The sequence below is a fragment of the Centruroides vittatus genome, unplaced genomic scaffold, assembly GCF_030686945.1.
Source record: "Centruroides vittatus isolate TY-2023 unplaced genomic scaffold, ASM3068694v2 contig_880, whole genome shotgun sequence".
NCBI lineage: Eukaryota > Metazoa > Arthropoda > Arachnida > Scorpiones > Buthidae > Centruroides > Centruroides vittatus.
The window spans coordinates 1908531-1936096 of NW_027122572.1; the positions used below are offsets into that span (position 1 = coordinate 1908531).

General features: G+C 27.5%; 1 protein-coding gene across 2 annotated transcripts in view; it reads left to right on the forward strand.

Moving 5' to 3' along the window:
• Window positions 1-27566, forward strand: part of Tmem131 (Transmembrane protein 131) — a 176332-nt gene that overhangs the window by 63325 nt on the left and 85441 nt on the right. For both annotated transcript variants that reach the window (XM_067280042.1, XM_067280043.1), the window contains exons 10-15: window positions 4811-4929; window positions 8846-8954; window positions 9572-9677; window positions 13166-13325; window positions 21033-21203; window positions 25727-25831. In XM_067280042.1, coding sequence (XP_067136143.1) covers window positions 4811-4929; window positions 8846-8954; window positions 9572-9677; window positions 13166-13325; window positions 21033-21203; window positions 25727-25831 — 770 coding nt within the window. The remainder of the gene's footprint in view (window positions 1-4810; window positions 4930-8845; window positions 8955-9571; window positions 9678-13165; window positions 13326-21032; window positions 21204-25726; window positions 25832-27566) is intronic.

The window sequence follows — 27566 nt, forward strand, 5'->3', positions numbered from 1 at the left end:
TTCAAAGTCCCTTAGCGTTAGGTCTTCAGTTTTTTATTTTATTTTTTGGAGTTTTGTGCCATTTCTCTATGCTTGTCCAGCTGCATGTGCACAATGTTACCAAGTTCTAACCTTTTTAAATCATCTGTAATGTTCTATGTTCAACATTCAATTCTACAACCTGATAACCTGACATTCAATTCTATAACCTGTCAATAAAAGAAAACTAGCTAATATTTCTTTATTTATTAAATTTTTTCTATTGCTGGATTACTGGTGTTATTTCATTCAATATACATATATCATAAGTTTTATTTATTGTGATATATTGTGCATAATTAATTATAATATTATATACAGGGTTCCTATGCACCTGGAAAGTCAGGGAAAATCAGGGAAAGTCAGGAATTTTCATTAGTTTCGGAAAAAGTCATGGAAAGTCAGGGAATTTGTCGAAAATTGTCAAAAAGTCAGGGAATTTGTCGAAAACTGTCAAAAAGTCAGGGAATTTGTCTCCTTAACTGCCTTGTTGATTTCGTTTGCTGAATATGGCTGACTAAGCATAGCCATCTGCAGGCGGCAAGAAGTAATGCTGCAATCTTTAATAAGAAAATATACCAAAATCTGTTTTGAATATGAAATGGCTCTTTTCACCGTTCTGAAGCCATATAATTTTACAGTTGTGGATTAATAACAGGATAAACTACTATTATGTAATAGTGTTTAATTTTTAATTTTAATAATTCAGCGATTATAAAAAGATGAATTTGTTAATTAGAATAAAAAATAACTAATTAAAAATTAGTTTACAAACTTTTAAAACTTGAAATCGTAATTTATTAGATTGTTCACTTCAAAATAGCTAAATAGATCAGTAAATATCTGTGATTTAATTGTTTTTCATGTTTAAAACATTACTATACAACATAAAAAAATTATAAATAGCTACCCGACATTTACAGTAAAATGCTGGCGCCGACTAGTAGTTTTTTACATTTGTTGTTACAACTTTCTTTGAAAAGAACTGTACTGCAAGTGTATTTTTCCCCCTCTCCCGTTAATTTCCACAACTTCGATACATAGTTTAATAATTAGTTTAACAGAAATGATGTTGGGTAACAAATATCCACTGATTTTGGCAAATTTAGGCATTATACTTGTAATAGATATACTGTAGTTATCATTTTGAAAATCAACTAGGTAATCTGATAGTTTAACCAATGTTAACTTGCTTATAATTAATTATAAATTTAAAAAGCTGGTAAATTTTTAAAAAATTAATTAAATTACTAAAAAATTAAAATAAATTTGATTATCTTTTGTGCGAAACAACAACAAAACAATTTTTATAGTTATGTTGCAAAAGAAAAAGATTTGTAGTTACGATTTTATGTGCTGAACTTCTATATTTTATTAACATATAATTGTAATTTCGTTTGATGTTTATTTCTGTACACTCAAACCTGTTTTTGTGCGGTATATCAAAATTTCAATCAAATTGGAACATAATTGACTTCTGTAAAATTTTTTTAAAACTCTATTGGATGTTCTCTATGACATCAAGTTTTTTTCATTTTTTATTAACTAAAATTTTTTTCTCTTACCTTTTTTCGGTCCCCTCATATTTTAATAGCATAAAAATCAGAAATATTGTGTTAAATGTAGACTGCAGGTGTGAAATTTTATGCTTTGAATGAAATAATAACACTTCCTGCAGCTATATTTATCAAATAAAAGTATTTTTTAACGATTACTTTTAACTTTTTATATAGTTTTTCTGTAAAGCCACTTTTTGGGAGGGTGTTTATTTTGCGGGAATTATTTCCCGGCAAATTTTTTTAATGTTAGATTCGTATTTAAGTGAAAATAATTAATATAAAAAATAAACTTCTTAGAGGATTTTTCCCCCATTAAGGATTGCAGAAAAAGGCCCAAGGAGTTAAAAAAGCAATTCCTAGTTATTTCGTACAATTTTGAGTTATTTTCCACGTGGGACTTTTTTTATGCGGTCCCTATTCACTGCATAAAAAAATACTTTTTGTGTTGCGAAAACTATTTTTTATAGCTACTCGTGAAGCTTCCTGCGTTTTTTTTTTTTTTGTTTGTTTGTTTTTTTTTTGTTTTCTTTTATGTGGTTCCTATCCACCGCACAAAAACAGGTTTGAGTGTATTTATTTTATTTTATTTAAATTCTATACATTTTAAGAATCCTAATTTTCGTAATACTATGATGTCATAGGAATACAAGTCTCACCCAAAATAGAAAAACATAAAAAAATTAAATTATTAGATGAAAAAAAAGGAATGAATAAAATTTTTTTATAGAAACTTTAGAAATAGTCAAGACAGTGCAGCTCTTAAGATTGATCATTTGGATTGGAGTTGAATTTTCCATTGTTTGAAAAGACAATGAATACTTCTGTGAACTCGGATTCTTCAATTGACGTAAGTAAATCAGAGAATCAGTTAGATCCCCATCATAAAGCGTGGGTGATGGTCCAAAACCAATACCCACGGGACGATCGAGGGCTACCTTCTCCTTCCACAAATTAACAGTTGCCTTTCAAAAGGAGGACTTTTCTAACTCAGGAAAAGCATGAGTGATATATGTTAGTGGTAGACATCAAACAGAAATCAAATGAACTTTCCTTTCTGGATCATTCACTGAACATTGCTCCGAATTCCAGATTCCACTACTGCCACTATGAACTTAAGACCAGAAACGAAGACAACTTTAGCTATATTGTAAGCATAGTTTTACAATAAACGGGTTAAATGGTAAAGAGGTGTCTTCGTCCATCTGTACCATGTTTCCCACAACTTATTAGTCCCTCGACTTTCCTGACGTTGGGAGAATTAACTTTATCCCCTTTATTTTCCCAAAGGGAAAGAATCATCATATCTCACAAGTGAAACGTAAAGTTTCAAATCTTATGTTCTAATTGACGTTTGAAATTATGTTAAACCTGAGAAAGGCTATTTAAGATTGCTGAAAACATTAGTTCATTTATTAAAATTTGCTATAAAAGTGAGAAAGATGGTTTGTGATATGATTTGCAATAATTATAAGATTTGTAATTAAGGGTTAAAACAGATAAATTTTGTCTGCATTCTTAAGAAAATTTTATGCAAAGACAAAATTTAACGCGAAATTAAATAATAAATAAAAATTATTAAAAATAATTATTAAAACTCTGGCCTTTACACTGAAACCAAAATCAAAATGGCGGCAACGAAACATTTTTTTTTCTTTTAATGAGTTGCCAATTCAGCTAATTTTTTGCTAGATTTAGTGGATTTGTTAGAGAAGCTATAGTAAAAACTTACACCTATCCCTCTTTATATACAATCTATTTTTACGCCATTTTGAAATAATGTGGTTGACAAAAGAAAACTATTTCTTTTTTTACATGATCGATTTTTTTTATGAGGGAACAAATGCTTTATTTGAAAATTTTTAAATTTAACTTTTTGGTAAAATTGTGTTGCTGTTTAAAAAAGTTACTCTTTTTGTTGAAAGATTTTAAGATTGTGTGTTTCTAAGTCAAGAGTTCATTTTAAGTACAGTACAGTACTATTTGTATATCAAAGAATACTGTTTGTTGATTTTATGCTATCTTGTATTTACTAGATTTACATACAAGTAATATTGATAAATGATGATAAAATAAAAAGCTCATGTTTCATTTGTAAATTGCTTATTTTTTCATTACATTGAAGTTGTGGATTCTATCATACATTTTTCTACAGGATGTATGCATACTGTATTTTTTTAATGTGGCAGTCTTTGAAACATACAACTAGGCAAAAAGAGGGATAGATATACTCGATGTTCGCAGTAAATAAAATGCTGTTTTATTATGTCGATATTCCACACTGTAAGAAATGTGAGGGTCAGGGAATTTGGACAAAGTTGGTCAGGGAAAATCAGGGAAAGTCAGGGAATTCAAAACAAAAATTTGAGTAGGAACCCTGTATATATAATTTAAAGTAAAGTAAATTATTTAAATTTTTATCATTATTAAATTAAGTCTATATTTTGTTATAACTCAATAATCTCTCAGAGTTCAGCTCAGCTGCTTTGGTAGAACTTTAATCTCACAAAATGTTTTTATCTTAAGCTTAAGTCAAAATTGTAATTTTACAGATACTGAATTGCTGAATTATTTTTGCTGGCATTCATTACATCCATTATGACAATTTCTATTTTGTAGGTCTAATTTTTAAGCTTTTAATTTCTGTTAGATCTAAAGTTAAAAATTTAGTTTATTTATGCATATCTATTGTTTATCCTTCCAAGTTTTTGATAATCTAACTGATAATGCTGTTCTACCTAATATTTTTTTGTAGTATTCTTCTGTTTTTTGTTAGTACTGTTTTTTGAATAGTTACGTTCAAATTAATAATAATAAAATTTCAGCATTTTGATTATCCAATAGCTTTTCACTCAAATTCAAATTTTTGTATTATTCCTTTATTCTCTTTGAGAGTATTAAGAAAATGAATGAATTATGTCATTTATTTTAAAGTTTATCATATTCAATTGTTCAATAAATATTGTTTGTTCTGTTAATATATAGTTATTATTATTATTATAAAACAGTTATGTATAAACAAATAGTGTAAAAACATAAATTATTATATGCAAGATAACGTTAAGCTAAATTATGTATATATACAAATAAATATAAAATACATTTAACATTTGAAAATAATTTTGTTTTTGAAACACGTGTTTTTAGATATAAGAGTTTATTTTTAGTACATTCATTTTTTTAAATTTACATGAATAAATACTAACTTGTTATTTATATTTTATTTTTATTTACAGTTCCTGGTATATATTCTCCATCAGAAATTTTAGAATTTGGTGTTTTAAGAAGTCATGATGAGCCAAAAACTCTTACTTTATCTTTATTAAATTCTGGGCAGAAACATATTCATATAGTTGTAAGTTGAAAAAAAATTAACATTTTTTAAAAATTGTTAAAAGATAATTAAAACTTTTTTAAAACGATATTTTTTGTTTTTAGTCTAAATTTATATAACAGACTATTATTAATGTATTTTTTTTTTTTTGTATAAATTATTTAAAGTTTTTATAATTGATTTGATGTTTTGTATATGACTAAAGAAAAACTGTATTTTACATTTTCTTAAAATTAAAAATATATTCTTTGAATTGAATATATTTTTAATTTTATATATTGAATATATAAAATTGAATATATTTTAATTGAATAGTTTAGGCACATTACATAAGTATTAATTATAGTTTTGTTAGGAAGAGTTTTAATGCTAAATTTATATATAATAATTATGTATTGATATCTATGCATATTAAACTTTTTACCATTATTCTTAGTCAATAAAAGTGTGTATTTCTGGAAACAAATGCAAAAACTTATTAGAAATGTTTTCATTCTTACTTCAGAACATCAGCTAATTTGAATATAATAAAGACTATTATCCAACTTTGTCAGATTGTATATATTGATAGTTAAAAATTTTTTTATTAACATATAATTTGATAAAAGGTGATGAGGTGCATCCAGATGGGCTGCTGTTCTAGACACATGCTTCTTTTCAGTTTTATCAGAAAACTAGCTATATGTAATAGTAAGCTTTAACCCTTTGTGTATCTTTCCTGCATGTCTCTAGTATATGAATGGGGTATTTGTAAGACCTTTTAGATACTTTTTCTCCATATATAATCACTATGAATAGATTGGTATGAACTGATTTCGTTTATTACGCTTTTTTACTCATTTTATTTTGTAGTGTTTATATTTTTTTACTTTTGAATTTATCAAATTATACATTAACATAAAATTTTTAACTATATTCAATATGACATAGTCTTTTTTTTATATTGAAATTAGCTGCAGATGTTCTAATGTAAATATTTCTATTAGTTTTTGCATTAGTTTCCAGAAATAAGCACTTTTATTGACACTTTATACAGTAGAGAACCGAAAATCGGAATCAATTGGGGACTGGGGTTGTTCAGATTAGTGATTTGTTCCGATTATTGATTATGTACGAATAAATATATTAACCTGTCCGATGTTCAAATTTTTCTTCGTTGTGTGTCGCTTCGTGTTGAATTTTCGTCAATTTTAAGCCTAACGAAAATTTTTATAATAATAATCGAGACTATCGTATCATTAAAAGTTATTTCTGCATTTTGTACAAACAAAATAAATATATTGAAGAATATAAAAACATGAAAATTATACTTTAGAAGTAAATCTAGTATCAAAAACGTTCGATTCAGCACGACACAGTCCGACTGAAAATCGTTCCGATTACCGGCGATCCGATTAACGAATCTCTACTGTATATATATATATATATATATAAATTTAACATTACATACATGTGGTACATTCAGAAAGTTCCAGAATTGGTACTGTATTGCTAAGAATTGGTAGCTGTATTGCTAAAATTTCATGCAAATATTACTAAGTGATATGAAAATATTTATTTAAAAACATAGCCACCAGGAAATACTATGTCTGTAGCTATATGCTTCTGCCAATGCTTGTTCAGAACATACAGTGGAACCTCGGTATACGACCTTAATCCGTTCCTGATGTTTGGACATATACCGAATAGGACGTATACCAAACCAACTTTTCCCATAAGAAGTAATGTAAAAATGATTAATCTGTTCTCATGTAAAAAAATCCTCTTGATATGATATATTAATGGGGTTGTAAAATAATTTAAACACTGTTTGAGCACATTAATAAAAAAATAAATTTTATTATAGATTTTTAAGTTATTACAGTATATTGTATTATATTATTTAAATCATTAAATCAAAATCAAATCAAATCAAACTCTCCTTAATACTAATAATCTGTTTAGAAATTGATTAAACCCCTTTTGCAACGTTAGCAGATTTAATAATGTCTTTATTTTTCACAATTGTCAATATCGTCATTCTCAGAATATGGTATGCAACAGTTAAATCTCGAACACCCATGCCACCTTCATATTTCTCAACAATCTCTTCTTTCAGTTTCATTGTGATTCTAGTCAGTTTTTAGTTTTCTGTTGCTTTACATTTGCCTTTTTCAATTCATGATTAATAAAAATAATAAAGTTTTACTTACAAATTAAAATCAGAAGAAATTTAACAAAGTTATAGACCAGACATGGGCAAATGCAGCTCTTTTTGAGTTACATGTGGCTCTTGCTGAAAGTGTTAATTTCTGTTTTTTATTATTATTTTTACAATTTTATTTTTATAATTTTGTGAAAATATGTTTATTAAAAAAATTCAATATTTGTTTTATATTATATAATAAAATCGCAAGCCTTACCATACTGTCTGCCACGACAGTACAGAACTGCAGCTCCCATGCATTTTGCTAAACGTACATTTCGGCTCCCATGCATTTTGCTAAACTACATTTCGGCTCCCATGCATTTTGCTAAATCTACATTTCGGCTTCCACTGAACTCTTGCTTGCCCACCCCTGTTATAGACCGTGGGACCACGAACGTGTAGTCTGGTCTAGTACACTGAGAGTCCTACTTGTTCATAGATGGCGTGTATAATTTAATTAAGTTGTATATCAAACAAAAGTCGTATACTGAGCAAAATTTGTTTCGTCCAAACAGGACATATTCCGAATTGGACATATTCTAAAGCAGACGTATACTGAGGTTCCACTGTATTTAGATTCTAAAAATGTTTTTTTCTTTCCTCGATTTGTTCTATAGCATCTTTATCATGGAAACATTAAGGCACTGTTTAAGGTATAATCTTTAAGAAATGATATAAATTTCAGTATGTACTGTACAGGCAGGCAAATTTTGCCAATTGTAGTCAGATAATTTTGTACAAGAAGTGGACTGTGTATTGGAACACTGTTGTGAAAAAGTTCCCAGTCCTTAGCTGACCAATGTTCTGAGTTCTTAATGCAAATTGCTTCTGTTAAATGCTGCATCACTTGCAGATAGTGCTCCTTGTTGACCATGGCACCTTGCAGAAAGAACTTGTAATGAAAGATCTTTCTAGTCAAAATATACCTCCATCATTACCAAATCCTTTGAGTCATCTAATCATAACATTTTGATTTTCAGAGATGATAGAGACTACTATGTGGACAATTAATGTTTGATTTGAGGATCATAAAGAAATTGCCACAATTCATCTCCAGTGATGATTTTTTTATAAAAGCATCAGACTCTTATTAACTGCATCAGTGAGGTCACTATTGACACTTGTTTGTTGCTGACACTGTTCCTTCTTAAAGTTTCAAGAAACAATGTGTTAAGACACATTATGCATGTTCAGATCATCTGTTAGAATTGGATGATAACTTCTCATTGAAATTCCAACTTTCTCTGCTCTCTGTTTATCTATTTGACATGAATTTGTACCTCAATTTCCCATGCACATTTCACATTCTCCTTATTTTGAGATGATGATGGTTGTCCCACATGATAATCATTTGCAAATGATTCTCACCTTTCTTGGAACCACTCAAACACTTTTCACTGAGAAAGCACATTCTCCTTATAACTTTTTGTATTATTTATAAGATTTCAGTAGTAGATTTACCTAACGTTTGATAGAATTTAAATTTAGCTCATTGTTCAGTATGCGACATTTTTTCACTTTGATGAATACATGAAAACTACATTCTCTTGGCATTCGACACACACATTATAGGATCACTTGTTGGATGATTTCATTTTTAGAATAAAGTGATGTTCATTGAACATGCCAGCCAGAACTTGTAAGTAAGACTTTAGTCTCATTTGTTTAAAAAACAGTGCTGGAATATTTTGAATCTACTGCATATCTGATTCAAATAAGTTTATTACTAATAATTTAATAAATTTGTAGAATGTTATTGTTACACCTGTAAATGAAGCTGTAGAAGTTAAATTTAATCCTGTTAAGATACCACCAGATACTATTTGGAGTACTCAAGTAGCAACAATAACATTTTTTCGTAAGTATATTTGTTTATGAATTTTAATTGGAAACATTTGCATGTTTCATTTCAATTGCATTACTTATTTTCAATGCTAAAAAATATTTTATAAAAATTTCATGCAAACATGATTTTGTGAAATTGTGTAATAATCATTTAGGAACAAATGCATTGTATAATAAGATAATTTTTATTCAACTTTTAACATTACATTCATAAATAATCTTTATTATTTATGAATGTCAAAAGTCAAAGTAATTAAGATACAAATAAAAAATATAGTGATTAAAAAGTTGGCGAGGGCTTTTTCTTGACTTTCCTGGCACTTGAATAGAAGGTTAAGAGGATCACGAAGAAAGTCTATAATTTTCAGTTACACTATGATATAAAATTTAATAACAAAAACTTAAAAGAAATAGAGAAATTTACCATAACTTAGCAAAACTATTTTAAAAATATATTTTAGTTTTAAAAAACTATGACATTAGCTTAAGATTAAAATTGTATATGATGCCATCTGTTATGAGATTTTATTGAAAAGTAATTTTTATATTTATTTTAATATATGTAAAATAAATGTTTTTGACATCAACAATTCTCAAATCTTAAAGCAATGATTTTTTTTTAATTTATAGCATCAAGAGCCTTACATCCTAAACAGTGTTCAGGAAAAATAGTTATTAAATCTAAAAATAATCAGTTTAAATTAACAATTCCTTATCAAGTAACTCTCTTAAGAGGGTAAGTAATCTTAAAATAATAATGTTTAGTAGAAGTTTGTTAATTTGGCACATACTGGACCAGAATAGTGCCTGATTATTGAAAATTCTGGATTACTTGGCATTTTTTATATTTTTACAAAGATAGGTTATATGCAATCTGAACATTGCATACATTGCTGTACAGTTTTTACCAGTGCAGGCTACTGTATGCTTCAATTTGTTTGTTTGTGCTCTTTAATCAGTCTGAAATGATATAGGTCATCACTATTCTGTGTGTAAAATTGATTAAAAAAAACCTGCAAAAATATTAATGAACAGATTATTGCCCCACATTTATTACAACATGTGTCATACATAATCTGATTTATGGAATATTAGTATGACAGATTACTGTGTTATTGGAAAATCCTATATTATCAGTTACTTTTTAGAGTGCTGTATTACTAGGCTTTCCAGATTATTGAGTGCCAGATAAACAAATTACTATTTTATAATTTATTTATTATATGAACTTGTAAAAATCATTATTAAAATTTTATAGCTGGTATTCAATAATTAAGTTTGAATACTTAAATATATAATTTGCTTTAGATGAAACTTTTCTTGAATGCTTTTAAAATTTTAAATTCAGAAGTGAAAAATTTTAATATGTTTTAAAATATATTCTGGTTATTTTGATTGTTTAAATATCATTTTACAAGAGATATAAGTTATTAAAAAATATTTCTTTCTTATTATCTATGCATTTTTTTATTCCACTTTTCAATACATTCAGATTAATCTTGTTATATCTTCTTCATAATTCTTGATAGATATACAATAATTCAAAAATTCAAAAAAATACAAATTATTTTCAAAGTTGAATCTTAATTTTTGAGAATTTGCAAGGGATGCCAGATTAGTTAAGTACAGTGAATAACTTTATATGGAATTATTTATTTAACAAGGGAATTATTAAAGTGCTTCAAAAAGATTTTGGTTTTTTCCCTTGTCTTTAATCATTTTAAATTTTTAAAATTTATTTAGTAATATATTGCTCAGAATTAATCTCCTTTTTACTGTATTTTTCAAAAACTACAAGTCATTTTGTTTATTTCTAGTATAATTTTTTTCCTCTGGTCAAACAGATTACTTACACCAGATTATCTTTTTAATATTGTCATTGGTGATTGCTTTCTCAGATAAACATTAAGTATTTATTTTTACTTTTGATTAAGTCAGCTAAATTTCATTATCAGTAAGAATATCATTGTTGATTTTTAATTACTAATAATACTATACTATTAATGAATTTTCTATTTGAGAATTCTTCCTGTACTAGTGTCTGGTTTCATCAATTTAATATTTCTAATTGTTTGGATTATCAATCACTGATTAGAAAAAAAATTGTAAAATAGAAAAATATTTTTTTATCTGAATGCAATAACAAAAAATTTTGATTGTTATTGGCTAATATATTTTGGTATTAAGTTATTGAATGAAATTTGTAATGTCATAGATCATGTCAGTCATTCATGTTAATCATTTTATGATTAGCATAATATCAAAAATAAATTAACAAAGAAACTTTTGGAAACTTTGTGGAAAACATAAATGAATTATTGAAATCAACAGTTTACTGAACTGTATTGAATGTTTCTAAACTAGTTGCCAAATTAAGAAAATGATGTTTCCAAAAATAAACAATTTATAAAATTAATGCAATAGTTTAAAGAAATGTCAAATTTTTTGGAAATGTTTGGTGCAGTGATTTGATTATTAATGACACTTTTTCTCCATGGCTTCTATTTCTTCACTCATATGATAGCAATGATGATTTCATTGTCATTTCTAGTTGATTAATAGACAAGAATTTGGCAACATGCATCTGAAAAGAGTGCCAGATCAGTAAAAGATTTATTCTAAAAGCATGTTGGAAGAATTTGTTGTTATAATAAGTCATCAGTGTTATATAAAATATCTTTACATATTAATACAGTGGGTGATCGGTTAACGAACATAATCCATTCTCAGACTTTGTTCGCTATCCAAATTGTTCGTTAACCGATTATCGATTTACCATAGGTTTTTATGGGAATTTGATTAATTCATTCCGAAGACCCCAAAAAATAAAAAAATACAGTATATACTTTCTTACTACATTTATTTATATGTAATAATAAAAATACATATATATACAGTCTTGCATTTTTATTAGTCATGTTTTTTGTTTTTGGGGGTTAAAGAGTCGGTCTAATATCGATTGCTTTTCTCTCTTCTTCAGAATTTTCAGAAGTAATTAGTAGCATTGTAATTGTAGATATCCCCAAGCCTATTAACCTCAACCTGGTTTGTATGCCATTTTAAGACTGTTGATCTGACATCCCCCACTTCTTCAAAAGATTTTTAATTAATAGCAGATATTGGCATTAATCCTTTTTTTAGAAGAGAACATATCTCGCCAAGTTTCTTGGTGTTTTTCATTCAAGAGTTCTTGGCATTCTTCTGTTGTCAGATCCGTTTCAGGTTCCATTATGAGCTCTTCAATGTTCTGTATTTCTGAGATGTGATTTTTGTTACTCCTTTAGCTGCTTGAGTCTTCTTGATTATACTGTGTCTTTCTTAGATAAGATTGAACTGCAGCCTACTGTAGATTTGTTCAAGCCATACTGCCCAGCAACATCAGACATCTTCTGCTTACTCTCTACCTTTGCTCTGTTTTCGAAAGGTGAGAGTATACTCTCACCTTTTGAAAATAAAAACCCACACACAACTTAATGAGTGCCTGCCTGACAGTCTCACGAATACTATAGAAGAATTGTTTCTGTCAGAAAAATAAAAGGCTGGAATTACAAGGGAGTACAGTAGAGCATCGATTATCTGACCCCCAATTAACCAACTTATTGGTTAACCGACTGCGTTCTAGTTGGGAAATTCAAATGTCCGCTAGTGATGTGGCGCTACAATATTTGGTTATGTCTTGGCTACTTTAATATTATTTTTGTTAAATTTTTGCATGTTTTAGCTGGCAGCACTGGCTCGACCATGGAAGGGAGGCTAGTATTTAAACCAGGCCTAATACACTATACTAATAATTTATTTTTTCATACTTTTCGGTTATCCGACTTTTCAGTTATCTGACCAACCCCAGTCCCCAATTAAGTCAGATAATTGATGCTCTACTGTATTTCAAAGTTCAAGGACTACTATCTGATTAGTATATATCGGATTGAGCGTCAATGTCAACATCTCCCACACTCCGAAAAGTTTCAAATTGTTACCTGAAGACGAGGAAAAATCAATCGGTATTTGCTATTTCCGTTGCTTCTTTTTATGTTTGTTCAGTGAAGTGTTCGTTATCCGAACATGTGTTCGTTGTCTGATCATAAAAATCTTTCACAAAAGTGTTCGTTAACCGATCACCCACTGTATTTATATTTAATTAATTAATTAAATTTTAAGATTTGAAAGAAAAATGTTTGGAAAAATACTTAATGAATTTTATTAATTTTTCTTTTCTTTCTTTAGGTTTTTAGATTATAATAATAGTAGCACAAAGTTTTATGTTGGTCAGCATAGTATTAATAATATAACATATGCAAGACAATTAAATGTTACTAATAATTTTAATGTCACTATTGTTATACATGCTGTATCATTACCAGATGAAGCAAAACCTCATTTTTTGGTAATTATTATTATTTTTTTAAATTGATAAAATTTTAACTAATTTTAGTTTATATTTACAGTTTATTTATCCATATATTTAGTATTGTAAAATAATTTCAGGATTCCAGGTTTTTATTAATCTTAAAATCTGAGTAATATATTTGATTTGCAAGCTCTCTTCAACTGATGGATAAACTCAGAAACATTACCCTCGAAGATAATGAGTTTATGACTGTAATGGATTTTAAATCCTTATTTCCATCTATAAAGTTACCGCCATGTTTTTGAGAGCTAAGAGACTTCCTCTTTATTAAAATCTGAGATTTAATGCTGAGGATGTTCAGATTTTTACCAAAAATGTTTATTTAATAAATTATTGGCTTCCTGAAATTAACAGAATTTATGTATTTACAAAGGTTCTGTGAAGATTCATAAACTTTATATTTTAAATAGAATTTTAAATGCTTATTAATACTCATGTCAGATGTTATATTTTTTTCAGATAAATATTTTATAAACATTTAACTGTTTAAGAAAAAGTTTATAATAATAATTTTAACAAAATAAAATTATTAATGATGCATAAAAGATTCATTTCACAAAATTTAAATTGTGAAATGTCTAACTTTGCTTACTTTGCTCAGTATAGTTATTAAATATATATTAAAAGATCCAGATAAAATCAATAATTTTTATTTAAAAATGAAATAGCATATATAAGCAAAAAGTTTCTTTTAATTACATGTAGTTAATAATGCATTGAAAATTTCAAGATAAACATGCTTATTATTTATAAATTATATCAACTTTCATTCACATTAACAGACTATGAATTAAAGTTTAATTCAGTTTAATAAATAATTTAATAAAGAATTTAAGTTTAATAAAATAACAGTCAAATTTTGAGAGATTTTATTATTTGATTTGTACATTGTAGGATTAATTTTCTTATTTTCATATTTATCCACATTCTCTTCCATCTTATCTAAATAAGAATAATTGTTTTATATACTTTTTAATAGTTTCAATATTAGTTAATATTATATGAGCTGTTCTCAGGCCAAATCGATTAACTCCATTTGTAAATCCTTAATATAATCGTTATTATATTTACATTTTTCACATAACTAATTTTATATATTGTTACAGTAAAGCTATGTTTTAATATAACAGTATATAAAAATACATTCTACAATGTTTATTTAAATTTAATGTTTAAAATAATATAAATTATTTTTTAAAATTCATCAATTTTTATACTTTTTGTTTTATGGATTTAATCTTACTTAATAACCGTAACTATTAATATTATCTTTAATTGCTTTTAACTGATTTATTAAATAAAAATTTTCATACAGTAATTCAACAAAATATACAGAGTATACAAAAGTTGTTTTGAAATTTCAAAATAAAGTCAGATACGCAATGATGATTATGCTTCCTATTTGCATATTGGATTATGATATGCTGTTTGTTTGAATAGAGATTTTTTTGAAGTGTGTCAACTAGCCACAAAATGAAATGATACCTTTCTTTTCTTGTTTGCCTTAACACATTTTCATTTTTTGTCTATATGTTTAACAGTTTTTATATGCTGTTTTCTAATGTTGCTTTGTATTAAATTCATTTTTTCTCTGCTATTTGTGTAAGAAAATTGGTCCTTTTTTTTTTTTAACTTATTTTAAACTGAAGAAATTTCTATTTCTGTTTTAATCAGGAAGGGTAATGCTGCTATCTTTTATATTTCTGGAGCTCATGACAGTGCAGAAGTATAAATGGCTTTAAACATTTTTTTTCTTGCAAACTGATTTCTCAAACAGGTCATGTTTTTTAGTAATCCAGACATCAAAGCAAATGCACTTCAAAAAGTGATTTCTGTTGCAGCTGTAGTTTCAAAGTCTTATTAGAAAGTATTTAAAATCAGGACAAATTTTACATCATTTCATATCAGAATATCTCTGAAAATGTATTTATAGAACTTTGCAAAAAGTTACTTACTACTATTTCTGTTGTGAGGGCTAACAGGGGGTAGGGAATAACTTTATGATTCACCTGTCACTTAATCGGCAAACTTGTTGTGAAACAAGTCCTCGGTTGTCAAAACGAAATAGCCTTCTTAATGAAGTAATGAGTGGTTTTGGAGGGACTTAAGTTAGTGATGAAAATGTGGAGATAAATGATTGTCAGATCACCTCTCCTATGTCAGAATTTCTAACACCAGGTGATCAATCTTATATTACGTGGGTCACCACACATTTTACTTGCGAAAAGTCGTGTACATCGAATGAGCATCGAGTGAACATCGAACGGGAGTGTTATCGAAAGGATAAGTCATGCATTTAACAAATACAAATAAATTTAATAAATCTGATTATATGGTAGATACAAAAATATACACAAATTGAATGATTAATTAATTCATTACAAAGGATATATATTTAAATAACATATTTCCATCTATGCCTATATCAATGTCTATTCTACCTAAGCCTAACTTGCATATGGAAGTCTATTCTACTTTACAACTATGTCTGTGTTGCAAATGGAGATTAATCTATCTTACAACTATACCTATTTCATGTGTGGAGAGAGTTACAAATATCTAACAAGACATAACAACTTCAGTAGTATTTCTCGACGTCTTCGAGTATCGAGGTCTTCCTGTAATGTTCCAATTGTCTGTGATATGGGAGTTGATTCGTAGATATTCCTTATAGGTTATTCCTGATTCTATAGGTTCCTTCTATCAGTGGAGTGCCTTCTTCTCTTTCCTGAAATACTTGTGGCTAAATTCCTATCCAACGCGTGGAGAAGCCCTTTCTATTGCTCCTCTTCCCATGGAAGGCTAATGGCTAACTCCTAACTACCTATGTGGAGAACCCTTTGTGTCTTCTCTTACTCTGAGAGACAGTTGATGAACTCCTGGAGAAGCCTGATAATACGTACTCTTTCTCTGAGAGACTGTTGGCTAACTCCTCGAATTTGGCGCGAATTGTGCTAATATTCTTTGTCAATGTCCAATCAAACAGATGGATTTCTCCCTTGTGAAAAGGATGCACAGGGGCAATCTTGAGGGGTAACAGCTTCAAAATGACTTCAAATGTCTATGAGATAAGGCTCCACAAAAGGAAGTTGATTTCCGTCGAACCGGAATTTCTTTCCCCTTCTCTGTTATGTTTGATGTGGTTTTTTGACCCTTTTTTCAGGTTGACTTTACCTTCCATTTGGTATCAACACCTTTTTAACATAATGCTTTACGTTTCTAAACCTCTCTCTTTACAAATTATAGAGAATTTACACATAAAATATGGGAAGTGAAAGTTTGTTCATCTCCCCTTCAAAGGAAGTACTGTGTGACATATCCTCTGATAAAATTTTGTTAAAGTTTAACAGAATATTATTTTCAATTTTAACAAAAAATTTTACAATTTATTCCTTAAATTTCTGACCCTAAACTGCAGATTTCACGTTGTTATTCTTGCTAATGAGGAGCCTGTTAGCACACTTAGGTATGTAGTAAACATTATCAAGTACAATTGATGAATTATTCTTACTGTTGAAGTACAAGTGATGAATTATAAGATTAATCAAATATGATAACTTCTAAAATTCCACTATATAAAACACTGAAATTTCTTCCAGAAAATTTTTAAGATACAAAAATGTGAGTTCTAAGGTTTATGGATGGATACAAGCTCTTAAAATTAAATGCAGTCAACACATTACCTTTTTTGGCTTTAATTAACTTTCCCAATTCTTTTATTTAAAACTATTTTGTTCAAACACTTGTATACAGTTTTAAAATTTTTTATGAAAATTATTCTTAAAAATGAAAAAATAAGTCAGAAATGTAGATGATATCTGTGTGATTTGTGAAAGAAAAAAATAAAAAGTTGGAATATGAAGATTAGAATTATTAGGATTGCAACAAGGAAAACATTACAATCAAGAGAGAGATAAGAAAATCAAAAACTACAGTATTGAGAACAATAGCTGTAAAGAAATTTCTAGAACTCAATCCAAAAATCATTATTATAAAAAATTATACTGTAATGGAATAATCTTTAGATATTATCTACAACACAAGACTTTCAAACCTTACTGTCTTATCTTTGGAGGCATAAATTATTTCTAAAAGAAATGTTAAATGTTTTATGTTTTTTTGGAAAAACATACATATCCTGAAAAATGAAGAAAGGTTTGAAAATGCTTGTTATAATAAATATTAAAAATTTCCCAATTAGAGCGAAATCTATATATATAAAAACGAATGTATGTCTGTTGTCTGTCTGTCTGTGTGTTTGTCCTTCATGCATTACCACACCATTTATCCAATTGCCATGAAACTTTGGGAAGTTGTTTAATACATTCTCGCAAAGGTTTCTGGCATATGTGAAGACCACCATTTCCCTCCTTTCAAAAATATATTTATATATGGATTAAGGCTTTTATGTCCAACAGATGGCGCTAACTTCCGACGACCTAAGTTTGCTTTTCTGTGAGGCATTATGCTTTTTTGTGAGAATGGACTAAAGCAGATCATTTTCTATCTATCTATATAAATAAAATATAACGTTCGTTTGTTTCTACCGATTCCTTTGAAATTTTGACACCATGTTGCATTTGAATACTCACGTGTTTTTATATAATATACATGTCGAAATTCCCCCTACTGGGAGGAGAGGGACAGGATTAAGGCTTACTGTGAAGAACTCGGCTTCTATTTATACTATTTTGCATGCGGTTTTTTTGCGGTTTTAATTGCGTTTTAATAGGTTACGTCAACAGAATATACACTAAAAAGGGATTTTTCGATATTCTCCAGTGGGGAAAGGGACAGGATTAAGGCTTACTGTGAAGAACTCGGCTTTTATTATACTATTTTAGATGCGTTTTTGATTGCTTTTTAATAGGGTACGTCAAGAGAATGTACACTAAGAAGGAATTTTTTGAAATTCCCTCCACGGGGAAGTGTTATACATTTATAATAGCTACATTTTGAGCCACAACAACGTGTGGCCGGGTCAGCTAGTTATCTATAATTTTTGAGTTGTAAAGAAATGAGTTGAAGTAAATTGAAGTGTAGGCTAAAACGTAGATGAGACAGAAAAACATAAGATATTCATGGAGAAAAGCTATAGATTTATGAGAAGGTTTTTTGATGTCATTATAATTAACAAGCAAAATTATGAAACTGTTTTTCATGGAAATGTTTAATAAATAAGAAGAAAAATTATTAGTACAGACAGATATTTTGTAGGTTGGAAAAGATTGATATGGGGGATTTATAATTCCTTATATGTAAAGATGTCGAAAACTTGACCTGATATTTTCAGGTTTTAAGTTTATTTTCTTATTTTTAAAATTGATCTATTAGAGGATAATGAAAATATTTGTTTGCTTAATTGAAAAAATTGTTTTTTAGAAGAAGCTTGAGTGTATGATTTTTAGAAATTTGGATATTAAAAACAGTACAATTTTATATAATGTAATTGGGACAAGTACTTTTATAGAATATTACATAGACATATTTTGGCATTTTTGTATTTTTTTTTTTTTAATTTAATTTTGTAGTTCTTTCCAAATGGGGAGTTAAATGCCAAAAATCCCTGTAAGCATGGTCTTATCAAAAGATAAAACATTTTTATCACATTACATAAAATACTGTGAGTAATAACAGCCAGCAATTCATAATTCATTAATAATAACAGTATGCATTTGAATTGTTTTGTGGAATAGAAAACTTTATATAAGAGAATCAGTTTCTGAAAAAGATAACTGCTCATTGTCAGTCTGGCTATATGATTTTTTTCAGACTTCTAAAATGACATTTAGATGCAAATGTTTATTAAACAGTTAAGATATTCAGGAACTTATACTGCAGCAATTAACAAATGTTTATGCAGCATGTTTTCAAAAGCTGGTAAAACATTAGGACAAGTACATGTGAAGAATATTCATTCTTCAACAAAATCCCTATGTTAGAAATTTTCTTGCTTATTTTTTTTTTTTTATAAGTGTCTGTTTATAACATAATTACTGACTTTCTCTGATATTTGAAATTTAATATGAAGACATTTAATTATAATAAATTAACTCAGATGTGTCAAACTCATTTAAACTAAGGGCCATTTCACAACTGGTAAGTTTCATGTGTACCACATCACATTTACAAATTTTCTTAAAATTATAATTTGAAGTTGAGAATGCAGGAATTAGATAGGGCAATTAAAACACATTATGTAGTTCAGTGAATTCAACTCAACAATATATAATTGCTATAGTATTGCTTTTATTTAAATATTTATTTTATTTAATGTATGTATTAAACTAAAATTAATTGTTTTTACTGGAAACTTGGCCAGTGCTAGCTTTCTCCTACTAGTTTTCCAATATCTGGATTCAAAGACTGAGAACAAACAATCTTCATTATGGCAGATAAATGTTTATTGATTAATCTTGGTCTGTAAGCCATTTTATTTAATTTCAGAGCATTGTGTCGCGAGCCACGAAAAATCACATCAGGGCCTTATGCAGCCCACGGGCCACCAGTTTGACACTCCTGAATTAACTGAAAACAGTTTTAAGATATAGAACACTTATTAGTGATATGTAAAAATGATGTCACATATGATGAAATACAGTACATCTCATTACATTGCTAACTTTATGTAGATTACAAATATATGAATTGATAAAAATTATTGATAAAAAAAAACTGAACATTATTTAAGTTTCAGAATTTCAAGTAATACAAATTATATTTATATTTTAAATATTGCTTTAGAGAATAAAACATGCAAATTGCATACAAATGTAACATAACATGCAGTTTATTAAAATATACTTTACAGCTGATTAAATTTAATAAATTTTACAATTTATTAAATTTTTCTGTTCTTTTTACAAACAAATAATATCTAAACATATTTTAGGTTTGTATCAGTAGTAATTATCTTTTACATGTGCATGATATTGTACACTATATATTGTACAAAATTTAATGTATTGTTGTATTGAAATCAAGGAACATTTTAAAGTAGACAAAATGATTAGTTTTACTTGCTATTTCTTCATATTGTTGAAACATTAATTCGTACACTCAATAGATTGATCTGGAGAAAAACCTTAGATTCAGTTTAAAAAATAACATAATTTTAGCATTTAGTAAATAATAATAAAAATTTTTAATTTAACTGTTATTGAATTCATAATTCATTAATAATGCATAAAAATGATCTTTGTAGAAATTTAAAAATTTATTTTATGCATTTAATGAGTTATAAATTTAATGATAGTCTACATTTAATTGTTCAGATTAATCGTGGAGTAAACCAGTGATTCTCAGCCTGTGTTTTGCAAACTGAATGTTCTAAGTAAAAAAAATATTTTAAAGTTTATATTGGAAATTTATTCCAATGTATTCCAACATATTACTTTATTCATAAACAGTTTTGTGCTTACTATTTTATTCAATACAATAAAGTTTATTAGTTTATTGCATCACTTTTCATGGGAATAGTAAATGTGGATTTGCTTATCAATGTTTGAATATCTTGATGCTAATTCTCTGCATAATAAAAAGTATATGAATGGTGTTCTATGGCCTCAGAAAGGACGAGAACCACTGGAGTAAACTACTGAATTAAAAATATTTTATTTTATAAGCAATCAATGATATATTTTTACTTTATGAATAAAATTAATATACCAATATATTTTTTAGGCAAATATTACGCATCCAGTTTTTTTAGCACCAGGTGAAACTTCATCAGTTATTTGGTTATATTTTCAACCAGCTGATAAAAATTTACAGTTAACTACATATTTACGTTTACATACAAATATATCATATTTTGATATTCCATTGTTGTGTTTTAGTGGAAAATTACAAGTGGTAAGTAATAATAAATTTAAAATTTTGTAAAATATACATTATTATTATGTTGGTTGATTGTCCTATACCCAGTTGATACTGGTGCCTAGTATTATACCAGACTATGAAAAAGGCTTAGCTACCAAAAGAAAAAAGATATTTTATTTATATAATTCCAGCATATGCATCTGTATTTAAAAATTTCCTGACCATTTGATGTATTTAATATGACTGTTTTCTGCAATAAGATATAAATACTGTTGTTAAGCTTTAATGTTTCTAGATTTTTGTGTAGTATATATGGTATAGTGCCTTTTCAAGAAAGCATGATAGGTACTTTATCCATTATCTACAAACACTTTATTCTGTAGGTAGGTTCTACATATTTGTGAATTTTTTCAGTGTGTTTTGTATTTTGTGGGTGTTTGCTTCAACTGTATGATGTATATGATTTTATATTGTTTGTCAATGAATATGGTGTCTGGATTGTAATAGATTATTTTGTCTGTGATAATGAACCAGTTATAGTATATTTTGTGTATTATTTTCTAAGACTATTTTGCTGTGTATTACAGATTCAGTTTCCATATAATATGGTAGCTGAGTCTGTGTGTATGCAAGTTTTTCCATTTATTATGTTTTTAAATTTGGTTATGTTGATGTAAATAGTCTGTATGTCCTAAAAGCTTATTGCTTGATGTGATATATTGTATAGTTTTGGGCATGATAAGGCATTTCCTACAAGTGTCATCTGTAAATGTTATATCTTTTAAGATGTGCTTACTGTAGTTTCTTGTATTTATGACCTGGTCTTTTATGGCAAATCCCAAACCCTTTTGTCTCTTCAAAGAGGTATACCTGAGCCTTCCAGCAGTTTGTTGCAGTTTTGTCAACATAATCCTGGCTAAGATTATTAGGATACAAATTGTGGAGCTCCTTCTGGGCCCAAGACTGCTTGATGATATCTGTGTCTTTTATATACTGTGTTATATCCAGGTCAGTGTTGTGTAAGTTTAATGGTGTATTATTTTTGTATGCAAGAGTTGTTATTACAGTGTTTCTTGTTTTTTTTGTAGAAATACTTTATTATATATGGTGTTGTTGGAATGTATTCTATATGGCATATGTACCCGTACCTAGTGCCTAATTCTAGGCCAGACCAAAGTTAAGGCTTAACTACAGAAAACAAATGTTTTGTTTATGTACTGTTTGTGTATATATCTGTGTTTATCTGTATTATCTGACAGTATGACTTGTTTAGTATGGAAGCCTTTTGTAGACTGATGTATGTGCTATTGTGAAAACCTAATGTTTGAGGTGGTATAATACCCATGCAAGAAAAGACTACTTGTAAAATATGTATCTCATCCATTCTCCACAGATACTTTATTTTATTATGGGTGAATTCTGAGTATTTACTAATTTTTTTCAGTATGTATATATGTATATATATACATATATATAATATACATATATATATATATATATTTTGTATGTTCTGTTAGGACCATCTAGAGGGAGGGAAATCTGAGGATTTTTCCCTGGCCATAGTGATTTCAATCTCTATATATTAATGTTATTTATATTAACAAAAAATAAAATATTTAAGACTGCCTTTAATTAATAAAGAAACATTCAACACATTTCATTTGTTCAAAAAAAAAAAAAAAAAAACACTGGCAAAAGAGGCCTACTAAAATGAAGACAGGACTCACTCTACTCTTGTACAAGCTGTTGGCAGCCCTGTGTTCTGGATGTTTGATACAGCTACTCTATATGTATGATGTATGTGATTTTGTTTGTCAATAGATATGATGTGTGGTCCGTTGGGATGAATTATTTTGTCTGTGATTATGGTATGGCCATAGTATGTTTTGTATGTGTTATTTCTACGACTGTCTGAGGTTTGTGTTTATAGTATGATTCCTGAGCGTGTGGCACTTTGGCTGAGTTTGTTTGTGATTTTCATTGTGTGTAAGTGAAGTGGTGAATGTGTTTGTGATGCAGTATATATACTTAAGCCAGTTCTGTGTTTACCACTGGTGGTAAGGGACTCTGTGACAGATTTTTCAAATGTGAGTCTCTGTCTAACCCATGAATGCATATTTTGTTAACTTAGATGACATCCAAGCTGGTATCTTGCTGTATAACAACCATTTTTTTGTTATCTCCACAAGAGTAGGTATACTTGTATTTCTAAAGCCAGATATTTATAATTCAGATACCACTGGCATTGGGAACAGACACTGTTAAATAGCCACCCACTCATGCTGCTTGTAAGTCTTAATTCTGCTTCATTTCTCCCCATAGACCCTACTAGTATGGGTACCCCAGCTGTAAGTTTATGTTCTGCCAGCATGACTCTGTAGTTCATTGGAGCTATTGAGCTCTCTCACCTCAACAGGGTGGTGATTTACAAGAGAGTTGTTATTATTTTGTTGATGGTTGGTATCCTATTTAGTTTATATCGGTGCCTGATCAAGTCAAAGCATAGCTATCAGAAAAGCTGTGTTGTTTGTGCTTTTGATCTATGAGTCAGTATTTAAGAATTTACTATTTGATATTTTTGGTATGACTAATTTCTGTAATGTTATGTCTGTGCTGTTGTTAGTCTTATGTTCCTAAACTTTTGTGTAATATATATGGTATGATGCATGTACAAGACTGGGCTACAGATACCATAAGTATCTTATCCATTCTCCAAAGATGCATTATTTCATAGGTGACAAGGCTTTGCTTTGTTTTTTAATGTAATATTTTAATTAATGTTTTTTTTAATCCGTTGGAGATTATTAATATTCAAGGGGATGTTTTCATCCCCTGAAGTGTTTGGAAAATATTTTTAAATCAGTTTTTAAAATAAACAGAATTATTTGCAATAAATGTATTTATATAAATAAAAATTAATCTTACATTGATGAACTTTGACTTTCATCCAGTTGCATTTAATTGCAGTTGGATAAACTTTCTTTGTAATAAACTGATATAATATTCTGTATCATTCTATAGGGTAATTTTTATTTTTATCAGATAAATTCTGAATATAAATTTTACTGAAAGAATTTAAGATAGAAGAAAGAAAAATATCTGCATCGTTTTAATGCTTTTAGATTTGATAGTTATATAATGTTGATTGATTATAGTCCTCATGATAAAACAAATTAAAAGTATATATATATATTATATATATTTTTTTTAATCAGAAATAATTATAACTGATTGATTACTGAATAAGCAGGAAGCTTGCATTCTAAATCAAGCTTAGAGGTTATTCTTTAATTCTCTCCTAATTCATTTATAAAATCCAAACTGAACTTATTTTTTTTAAAAAAATAATCTGTAATAAAGTTAATTTAAACTTTTATTACTTAAAATATGAATTTGAATTATATTTATTTAAAATATACTTTAAATAATAATTTATTTGTGTTTCAAATTCTATTTTACTTAAAAATATGTAAAAAATGAAAAATATTTTAAAATTTATGTTTGCATTGATTAATCTTATAGAATTTTATAATTTATAACATATAATTTAAAATTGTAAAATCTTAACATTTAATTGATTCTGTAAATTTTTAAAAATATTCCATTTTGTTAATGAAATTTATTTTTTTAAGATGGCCCAAATTTAGGCCAGACATGTTATAATTGTTAAATAAGTTTTTTGATAATTTTAAAATAGCAATTTTTTCTTTGTAAATAACATTAATCTGTTTCTGAATATTTTGACAGGCTTATTAATATAAAATGTTTTTACCAAGATCAAGCAATGGGCCACATGTTCTATAATATGTATGAGCAATAAAAATGCAAACTCAAGTGTTAATTATCAATAAAAATAATTGTGAAACAGAGAAGGTGGTTTTATTAATAATTAATATAAACACTAAAATAGTGTGATTGATATTACAGAATGATCTCAAATTTATACAATAACTACTTACAATTGGGACCTTATGGATAATTATTACATTTAGAAAGATGTTTTTCAATATTATATTCTTTTTACAATATGTATTTTGGCCAAATAACTAGTTTGACTTTCTTTAGTTGTACTATAAAAAATTTAAAGTATATATGAATTACAATAATTTATAAATTGTAACTCTTATGTACTTAAAATTTTTTATATTATAACTAAAGAAGTCAAACTAGTTATTTTTCCAAACTGCATATTGTAAAAAAGATATATGATATTGAAAAACATCTTTCTAATTGCAATAATTATCCACAATGCCCAATTGTAAATGGTTATTGTATAAATTTGAGATCATTCTGTAATCTCAAACACACTATTTTAGTGTTTATATTAATTATAAATGTGAACATTTTAATACTTTGATCAAAAATCTGATTTTCTATTTAAAATTTATTTTAATTAAATTAAATTTAAAGTTACATTACATTATTTTCTTGTGAATAATTTTATTATTTTTAACTTTTTTAGAATTTTAAAAATATTTCATATTTAATAATATAACAATATTGAACATAGGAATTAAATAATGTAATTATAAGTGTTTTTTGTTTTACACATTCAGTTTTTACCATATGGTGTGAACCAAAGTGTAATAGACTTTGGAACTCTAGGCATGGGGGAAAAACGCACCATGATATTTGCTGTGATAAATGAAAATCCTGTAGATGTAAGTAGGATATTAAGTATATAATGTCTAACTTATTTTTTTTATAGGTTAACAAAAAAAAATTGACTTTTTATTACTTGCACATTTATATATAAAACGTTTAATGTTTGGAGTTAATAAAATTAAAAAAAAAACCTAACTGCTAATATTTCAGAATACTTCATGCCATTCTTAAGTCTTATAAATGAAGTAAAACAGAATAACAGTTGGTTGAAATATTACTTTAAGAAGTTTTTAAATTTGATTATAAATTCTTAAAATTGAATGAAAGTAAATAAAATAAAATGAATAAATGAGTAAATAAAATAAAATGAATAAATGAGTAAATAAAATTGAATGAATAAATGAGTAAATAAATTGAATGAATTTAAGAATTTTCAGTTTTCAAAACAATAAATGTTAAAAATTATAAAATAAAAAGGCTTTTCTTAAATACACTAATTTATAGAATTTTTCTATATATTAATTTGTTGGTGGTTGGTATCCTATTTAGTTTATATCAGTGCCTGGTGTTATGCCAGATCAAGTCAAAGCATAGCTATCAGAAAAGCTATGTTGTTTGTGCTTTTGATCTATGAATTAGTATTTAAGAATTTGTTATTTTTCTTTCTTTTGTTATAAAATAAAAGGCTTTTCTTAAATACACTAATTTATAGAATTTTTCTATATATTAGCCTTTTAATATAGTAAATAAATAAATAGCTTTTTTGTGTTGTTAAAACTTGCCCTACAAATTACAGTGGAACTTTGGTATACAACCTTAATCCATTCCTGATGTTTGGACTTATACCAAATAGGACGTATACCAAACCAACTTTTCCCATAACAAGTAATGTAAAAATGATTAATCCGTTCCCATGTAAAAAAAAAAACCCTCTTGATATGATATATTAATGGCATTGTAAAATAATTTAAACACTGTTTGAGCACATTAATAAAAAAATAAATTTTATTATAGATTTTTAAAGTTATTACAGTATATTGTATTACATTATTTAAATCATTAAATCAAATCAAATCAAACTCTCCTTAATACTAATAATCTGTTTAGAAATTGATTAAACCCCTTTTGCAACGTTAGCAGATTTAATAATGTCTTTATTTTTCACGATTGTCAATATCGTCGTTCTCGGCATACGATATGCAACAGTTAAGTCTTGAACACCCATGCCACCTTCATATTTCTCAACAATCTCTTTTTTCAGTTCCATTGTGATTCTAGTCAGTTTTTTAGTTTTCTTTTGCTTTACATTTGCCTTTTTGCAATTCATGATTAATAAAAATAATAAAGTTTTACTTACAAATTAAAATCAGAAGAAATTTAACAAAGTTATAAACCATGGAACCACAAACATCTAGTCTGGTCTAGTACACTGATAGTGCTACTTGTTCATAGATAGCGCGTATAATTGAATTAAGTCATATACCGAACAAAAGTCGTATACCAAGCAAAATTTGTTTCGTCCAAACAGGACGTATTCCAAATTGGACGTATTCTAAAGCAGATGTATACCGAGGTTCCACTGTATGTTCCAGATGAGAAGTATATATAAGTTGGTATAATAATTGTGATGCATCAAGAAACAAAACTGTTCAGTGATACAAAAGTTATTTATTTTGAAATTGTTAGGCGATTGTAAATTAAGAACAACAAACTAAAATATATTGTATTTAACCAAATTTTTAAATAAGAATGTGTAAAATGAAATAAACAAAATTTAAAACATAGATATTT